We start from the raw sequence: 9,022 nt of genomic DNA on the forward strand, positions 1-9,022 counted from the left end.
ATAAGGCCTAATTGACAATGGAATAGAGAACAGAAGAGAATCAAAAACACACTAATGGTTTGGTTTATCACTTTTGGGCTTTCCTGTCCTACCTTACTTTCCTGTCCTAGTTTATCAAAGATGAGTCAACTGTAGTTCCTCAGATACCTTTCAGAGATGCTTGCATACTGTAAACGATGTAGTACTGTCACTATGGAATGTTTTTAGAATCGAGTAATCTATCAATTAATCAATCGACTAATCATATTCTATTTAATTTGGCATTAAAGTGTATTACGAAAGCATTTTTACCTCATTACTGTTTATTAACCAGTAATTGGTGGTTATTTTGTACTTCATATTTGTATAGTGATTAAAAAAGGGGGGGATTGATCGTGCACTATGTTAACGGTTCGGTCATTGTTTTCCAAAGTAAAAACAGGTGTTTGCAAATGTCTTATTGTGACTAAACAGAAGATAATCAGTCTTCTTTTACGAAGGACTACGGAAATCAGTAAACAATTACTACTGATATGCTGAAATAAGAGAATTTGGACAATTTTAAATTAAGAAATGGCTCCAAATAGTTATTCGATGTTTAATATAGTTATCGGTTTATATGATAACCGATTACTCGATAAATTTTAACAGCTCTAACACAATGTGAATTTTTTGTTGACTTCTCTTCTTCATCCAAGAGAATCCTAGGCATTTTCTACATTTATTGATCCATAGACAGAGATGATTCTGTCAACAATACAGTACAGAGTATCACTTGCAACACCTCCTGTTCTAATTCATAGTCCTGTGCAAACTGTTGCGGATGTAGCAAGTACCACCTTGGACTAAAAAGAGGACATCCTCACTACACAACACCGGATACATTTGCATAGGGATTCTTGTTTTGATGATTTGTGTATGCATGCCATCAAGATGAAAACCCGACTTGGCATATTGCTATAAAAATGCTTTTAATGTGTACAGATCTTATATAAAATAATGACATAATTTTTCAACATTTTGGTAAATGGTACTATGCACAGCAAAATCTGCAAGTTGGCGTTAGTTATTGAGTTTTATTTTTTGTTATTTAAGTCATTCCTATTCATGGCTATGTTCCAACATCAACTGGCCCTTCAGGCCTGAAACAACAGCGCATGGGATATTGTGTACAGCTTTTTGACATTCCTGTGGGACTCCCCAGAGAAAAGCCTAGAGCACCTACCTACCAGATGATAATAGCAGTAGCAGCAACAATATTTCCTGTTATTGAAACAAGGAAGTACACTTCAGGGACTATTGCAGGCGCTAAAGTTAAACTTTAGTACTTTTAAATGCCCCTGGTATCATTAGTACACACGGCCAGTATTAATAGTGTTATTTTCTGTGAGTGTTATGTAACTCCAAAGTTGCTTCTATTGAAATGTGGGCATTTTTTTACATTTAGATTTAGCGTCACTCATTAATTACATGGGTGACAAATTTGCTTTGAAAGGTCTGCACTCGTGTTTATTTCTCTCCAACTCTGGTCAAAATTACAGTATTCAGAGAACTGTAATGGTTGAGGATGCAAATGAAACAGCTATTAGACGAAATCTGCCATATCCCAAATGCTTTACATAGTGATTACTCAGAAATTATTTCTCAACTAAGTCATAAGTAGCCCCTGTGGAACACAGCTTAGAGGCTGGCTGGCTGCAATCCAAGAAGACTTATGCAACAGCACTTAAAGCCACACTTGTGTTAGCCAGAGCTTGAAATTCTTCCATAACACCTGTCAGTGTGCTGCATGGCCCCTCAAGGTCTGTACCAAAAACTGCATTGCACAAACCATCAACTATACAGGACACAGCAGAGCACTGGTAAAATATCTGTGCATTTCCAAGGACTCAAATTTTCCGAAAGTCAAATGGAGAAAGCATCACAAATTCCTCACATGGCAAAAAAAAAAGTCAAGCAAAATCCCCCAACAAACGAAATAAGTCAATATTGGCTTGCCAAGCCTATGACAGGCCAACCCCATGGTAAGTATGACGATGAATGTTCAATACCACTTTTATTCAGACCGATACCAGTATGAGTACGCAACTCTTGAGTAGTCACCGATAATTATACCGAGTACCGAAACCACCAGTACTTTTTATTTACCACAAAAAAACAATGGCAGATAATGTTGAAGCTAAAGCTCTATATATCCCAATATAGCATCCTTCCATAATTGCATAAAATGAATAGCAATTTTCTATTATTTTATCATTTCGAGTTCCTGATCATTTAACAGCCACAAAAGGGCAGCCAATACTGATGTTGGCCGCAATCACGAGTACCGATACTTTGCCATAAGGTCGGGTACTACTCGCCCATTCCTAAATTAAATATGACAAAAAAATGCACTGATTTGGTGCTACATAGCTAAAATGAAAGTGGAAATCTTAAAATTAAAACAGAGAAAAATGATAAGCAATCAAATTACACAAACTCGGTTAAAAACGATTAACTATCAAATAAGACAAAATTGCTTGTGCTTATGTAGGCACAGTAAGATGGAGCGCAGATCATTTTCATGCACAGAAGACCGTAGTATGGTTAAACTTCATCTAAGAAATTGTGCAAATCTTTTCAACAACAAGCCCCGCATACATGTGTGCAGCCAGGTACGTGCATGTGTGTGTGTGTTTGTGAGCAAGTGTGTTCACGTGTTAGCACTCTATTAATAGATACTTGTTTGTCCCTGTGCTAAGGAGATTTAGCCTTCCTGCATCCTTCCGCTTGCTGGTGGAGAACGCTTATTATCTAAATAAAGCAGCACCTGTCTGACACGGCAAGACTTGGAAATACATTGACACCATGCTTACACCGTGGTGTAATTATTCCAATTAACAAAGCACGGATAACTGGATCCACAAGTGTCTCAGTGACATAAAAAAGAATGTAGGTAATGGAATGAACAACACTAGGAGTGGGGGGAATTTCCCATTCTTAGATGCACCGCGATTCAGACATGGACGAGTCTCAATCGAGCCACAAACGTCCACATTTTGATTATTAAAATATGTTCATAAATTAATATGTTAATGTATACAGAATGTTCAAAATATTGCGGAACTCAGAGGCGCTGTACCCGTCATCTCCGGGACACTTTGGGAACTGCCTCCTTTTAACCGCAAAGCAATTTGGCTATAAAGAATTCTGCTTCATAAGCCAAACACTCTTCAATGGAAACACCTACCGGTACAAGTAGAAATGGTTCTTTATGTTGTAGAAATATTGCTTTTGTTTTACCCAAAACCTGTAATTGGAGCTAGTGTTGTTACGATACCGTTTTTTGGCCCCCGATACCCAGCTTTGCAGTATCGGCCGATGCCGATACCATACCGATACCCAAGTTGTTATTTTTTCTCAACATGAAAAAGCTGTCCTGCCATTGGTTCAGAGCATTGAAGGGCCAATAGGATATCTTAGCTCGGCATGCAGTGAACATATCGCACATCAGTAAATGTCGTGCATGAGCAAGACACAAGATGCTGCATCCAAAGTCCTATATTAGCGTCAGAATGAATGGTATCGGCATGTTACTTGTTAGTACTCACCGATACCGATACCACTGTTTTAATGGAGTATCGGGGCCTCTGCCGATACCAGTATCGCTATCGGAACAACACTGATTGAAACCCAGCTAAAGACCATTATGTATCTCACACATTCAAACAGCATTTGTTTATAAAACTCTGATCAAGCCAGATACTGTGCTTCAGTACTTTTCCACAAATTGTTTTTTCCAATTTGTAATGGAACAAGTTTATGCTTGTCATGGAAGGTGTGTTATTCAGTATCGTTCTTACATGGGGAACGGGAACATGCTTGCCACTACTACATTGATTAGCCACTATTACATTACACTGCATCAATAACATGCAATATTCATTTAGACAGGTGGAAAGTAAAGACACTTACTGCCATCACCAGCTCAAAGGGGTACTTGTAGACCCTCACGGGTGACTGGTACTTCTGCACCATGTTTGGAACTGCAGCAACACCAACAACCTGAAAATAATTAAGTAGATTTAAAAAAAAAGAAGAAAAAAACGTCGATTAGAGGCATCACATTAGCTGTAAAACCAATGCCACAATTACAGCTTTATGGCTTCATCGGGATTTACAACAAAAGACCCAAGTGTATAATTTAGGTGTTTTTAGAAGACTATTTGAATTCTTCGTGTGAGTGTGTGTGTTGTACTGTGCGAAGCCTACCAATCTACTACATGGATCAGAAGGGATGATCAATCACTGATCAAGGAACGCAGCACTGGCTGCACAACAGATCACAACAAACAACAGCATCACTGCAAACTAGAGAGCGCAAAAGTAAAATGATGTACAGTGGAACCTCAAATGCCCCAGTCAGAAATTGACAAAACTGATCATATTATGCAAACGCTCGAAGGTGGAATCTCCGTATAAATATTTCCAGCCCAACTATTTCTAGTTGTCTCTTCAGCATTCGGCTATAATTTTCAAAACGCTATCTACTAGTCAAAAATAAATTGCCAAAGTAAAAGGAAAAATTTCAAGTTTCAGTGAACAAGAGGCACTATTGCTGAGCATTACAGCGTGGTTCCGCATTCATTGATTTGCATCCTCCGGTTAAGTCAAGAAAAGTTCTACACCAGGTAAGACAAGTTCAATTAACGTGAGTAGCATGCATAAAATGAATGCATCCAATATTATGTTGAAGTTGCTTTATATTGAAAATCAAAAACAAACATTGTTTCTCACAGATATGAAATCTACTTGTGTGGGTGGACTCTGGCGGTGGAGGTGTGGGGGGTTGGTTCTCAGTCGTGTTACTTGCGTCTCCTTTAGCATCAAGATCCACAAGTGAGTGATGGCAAACTAACGTTACATACAGTATATCTGATCGCGACACATTTTTTTTGTTTTTTATGTATTTTTATTGCATTTTCTTGAAAACTTCTTGGGTGGTGGCCGGTTTACTTGGGTGGCCCACCCAAGTATTAACATGGTGTGGGAAACACTGTAGTGTTACCATGTGCAGCCACGACCGCCTAACTGCCACCGCAACCCTGACTAGGTTTCGTCCGAATTTGAAAAACAATAGCAGAGGTCTCACTCTTAAAGCTGTTCTATGTAGCAATTTGCCCCAAAATCTATTTACAACAGCTTCTTAGTCCATTTATGACTCAAACATTTTGTAACTAGCAGATTAACACCTTAGCTGTTCACAATGGGTACTTCTGCAAGCTTCTAGCCAATAGTTTTCAGACGGGATTCGGGTGGAAATTTCCTGCCCTCTGTCAGTGAATGTGACGTCATGCACACAGTGTGCACGTGAAGTAGGGAGTGTGCAGTTTCATTTATCGGCCACGCGTGGCAGTAGCGATTCGAAATTCAATTTCCTGCATTGAGGAGATTTAAACCCCACACAAGTTGAAGATGTTAGTAAAATCGCACTATTATGGTGTATTCTTCCAGTTTTTACCAAAGCAAAGGTAGGGTCTAGTTAACTAAGGCTAACAGCTAATACATTATACTATCAGTCCATATTGAACTCAAGCATTAAACCGGGTGGATTTACATCAATGACTGTTTACATGCAGTCTCAATAACCCTTTCAAAACCCAAATATTGGCAATATTTGTGTTTTAAAAGGCCATGTAAACGCGCAAAAAAAACCAAATATGCTCTATTTCGGATCTGTAAAAACCCAACTAAGACCCCTGGGCAACCCCTTTTCTAACCTAAATATTATTGTTATATAAAGGTGATCGGGGTACCTCCTTTGAACGGAACGTTGGTTTGTGTTCTGTGCATGCTCTGTTCACACGGAATCTTGGTCATCAGGAACTATTTTATGGATGGCAGCCATTTTACATTGCCACTCGCTAAATGAGCTTAACTAGAATACATTGATTTGTCCGCGGCCTATTCACATTATTTTTTGTCTCTATGGTGAAAATGCTACAGATACACATATATGCAACATATAATTAGTCCGTCTGTGACGGTCTGTCTGGCGTGCAACCCACTGGAAATACACAAACTTAAGTCAAACATAAAAATGGCGAAACATGGCAAGCTAGCAGAGACCCACACTTTTGGAACAAGGAGGATACCGGCTACTTTAATAGCGTGGTGAATGACATGAATATAAATGTATTTTATTGACAGTGGAAAGTTAAAGCGGAAATGATGTCTATTTGCAATTTTGCATAATGACGTTGGCATGCTCTGCTTTTTAGATTGGGATATGTAAATGGGAGTACTGTACTGTCTGCTCACATATGTAAATGCGTTATCCAGAATGTTCCAGAAGCCTGAATTTTGACCATAACGTAAATATTGGCTGCTTTAACAACAATTCAAACTTTTTTTCCCAGGTGTAGCGTATCCCCCCCCCCCAAAAAAGTGGAATGTGTCTCAAAAGAATGTTAACTGCAAAGTGAGCTGCATGTATGTATTCATTCCAATGGAGAAACTTTGTTCAAAATATTAGTAAATCACAGATTGACTGCGGCCGAACACAGAGGTTCCACTGTATGTCCTACTAAAGCTACTGTAAAGGTCACGAGACAGCACGTGTACAGTAATAGAATATGAAAACTGATCATGCTTTACAATGCAAGAGAAGATTGAAACTGCTAAGGGGACGCCACAGTAGCTAAGATGCGCCAATAAAATCGTGAATGCTGTGTGTTTGAGGAAAATAAACAAGATATGACTATAAGCAAATAGTCTGCACTATGCTTGATGTCATTTCAGGGAAGTGCAAAGAGTGATTGTGTTCTTCGTGTTCTGCTTATTCAGCAAGATGATACATGTTTGTGAGCAAATGCTGCAAGGGAGGCTGGGAGCCAAGGTGCCGATCCTACATAAGGAGGGATCAGGGTAGGTAGAAAGACTAATAATAACCAGGATAGTACACACAAAATAATGACACACTCCAGCTATGCTCACACTCATCAATAATTACCGTCATGCTTCAGGGTCTGTCAGAAACTTTGGAGACACGTCAAAACAAGAAGTCAGGCGAACATGCAGAGAAATTGCTGTCAGTTGTCCCACTTTCTGGTCTGTAAACCTTATATTTACAATTTTTATTTTGTCAGAACAGTGACCAATTAATATGCATACACAACTATCGGTTATATCAAATAAAAATCAAGCTATGGACGCTGAAGGGGGTAGTCAGCAGTTTTAGTTCACCGTTAACATACATTACACAACAGGACTGCTGGCAGTGACACTGCAAGCCAAACATGAACTTTTCAAATTGTTGTTAAGTGATCAGCATGGAACTGAATATCTACTTACCGGTTATTTAAGCAGGTGTTTGTTTTGGAAGGGCTTGGGCGCAATATCGGTCGTTTCTTGGGCTATCCGAGTGAAGTGGCCATTCTTGCCATCGATTCTCCACTTCGCCGGGCTCCGGGAGATGAGCTGGAGGAGAAGCTAACGCTAGTTAGCCTCGCTGTGCTAGCTAGCCATGTAGCCACCGAATCAAGCCGCTGCTTTAATCTTCTTCGGGTTACGACGGCAGGGGACGCGGTGTGGATTACGACCCAACTGGCACTCGCGAAATTGACATAAATCCTACTGTGGTGGATAAAAAGTGACCAGGGGAGGACCATATCCGTCTTCCAGTTTCAGTCTCCTCCTCCTGCCTCAATTCGACCCGTTACATCATCAACCCGCCCACTTACGTCAGCAGGTTTAGACACTCTGCCGCAATCGTGGCCCTACGGAAATAAATAAATAAATGCATCGCGGCCTCCAGAAGGTTCGACTGAAATGACTCAGAAAGACTATAGACGGTCTACAAATTAACCAGGCCAATAATCACATTAATTCATCATGGTTTCATTGTTGCTTTACTTCAAAAATGTTGATGTGAATGACTGCTGTCAGGTGGCGCTTTACGTTTTTAAAATGAGGAAAGCTCAGCTGTATCCACTGGATTCTTCAGCACGATCATCGTGCCACGATGTAATGAAAGAAGTCTGTCGTGCTGCTGTTCATTTTTACAAAGGCCTAGATTTACTGACATTTGAGACTCCGCCGATCTCATAACAGACCAATACTTTCCAGCCCAGTATTTTACATTAGAAAGATCAGGCTAAATCGCTAAACAAAAAATAATTAAAAAAAAAAAGTACATGGAAATAATGAGTCACTTTACTCACTTTTTTAAGGGTGAATTATGGGTCTACTCTATTGAGTTGAAAACAAAGCTATTTTCCAGTTAAACAAATTGCAACAGTTGGATAAGCGGGTGAAATGTTTCTTCTGCCATCTAGTGGAAAAACATTTCTGTCTGTCACTATATTTAGAGATGGGAAAATGAAGCCTTGTGACGCTTTTGAGGCTTTCGGCTGATTGCTTTGGAAAAAGAGTCGAAGCTTCAAAGCCCCATAAGATAGATCGTACCGGTGACATCTGGTGGTCAGCTGGAGTCATACCAGCTATAGTCTTCAAAGCCTGATTTTATATTCCAACATAACACCAGTACATTCAGTCTTACATTTGTGTCTGTCTAATGATCATCAGGTACACATGGAAGGTGAACATAAAGTGAACCAAATACCTACATGAGGGAATTGTGCTTGTGCAACAGTGAAAATAAAGCAAATACCAGTATGTATATGAGGGAATTGTGCTTGTGCCCAACTTTTTATATTTATTTGTTTTATAAGTTCTTATTCAAAAACAATATTTGCTCTATTGTGTTCGGCTTCAAGCGGCTTGTTCTCTGGCTGACAATTTCACCAGCCTTTGAGAAAATCCTCTCACAGGGGACTGAAGATGCTGGTGTTGAGAGGTACTGCAGAGCCGCTGGATACAGATGTGGGTATGTGGTTTTGTGGAGAAACCAATATTGAAGTGGCTTCTCCATCCGGGGAAGCAGTTTGTCCTTCAAATATCTAGAAAAGAAAAATATGACAGATAATCATTTTTGCACTGGATTAATAAATCAAAGTAAAGATAGATAGGGAAATTTAGTTCCAGCAGCATAACATTACATTCA

At 39.5% G+C, this 9,022-nt stretch overlaps 1 protein-coding gene across 3 annotated transcripts in view; it reads right to left on the reverse strand.

Moving 5' to 3' along the window:
• Positions 1-7,666, reverse strand: part of LOC144054941 (SEC14-like protein 1) — a 31,045-nt gene extending 23,379 nt beyond the window's left edge. For 2 of the 3 annotated variants that reach the window (XM_077570393.1, XM_077570391.1), the window contains exons 1-3: positions 7,312-7,666; positions 6,971-6,996; positions 3,934-4,023 (exon numbers count right to left, since the gene is read on the reverse strand). In XM_077570393.1, the coding sequence (XP_077426519.1) occupies positions 3,934-4,023; positions 6,971-6,976 (96 nt within the window). In that variant the 5' untranslated portion in view covers positions 6,977-6,996; positions 7,312-7,666. The remainder of the gene's footprint in view (positions 1-3,933; positions 4,024-6,970; positions 6,997-7,311) is intronic. The other variant, XM_077570394.1, reaches the window with a different exon arrangement.
• Positions 7,667-9,022: the final 1,356 nt, after the last annotated feature.

This window comes from Vanacampus margaritifer, chromosome 7 (assembly GCF_051991255.1).
Source record: "Vanacampus margaritifer isolate UIUO_Vmar chromosome 7, RoL_Vmar_1.0, whole genome shotgun sequence".
Lineage (NCBI taxonomy): Eukaryota > Metazoa > Chordata > Actinopteri > Syngnathiformes > Syngnathidae > Vanacampus > Vanacampus margaritifer.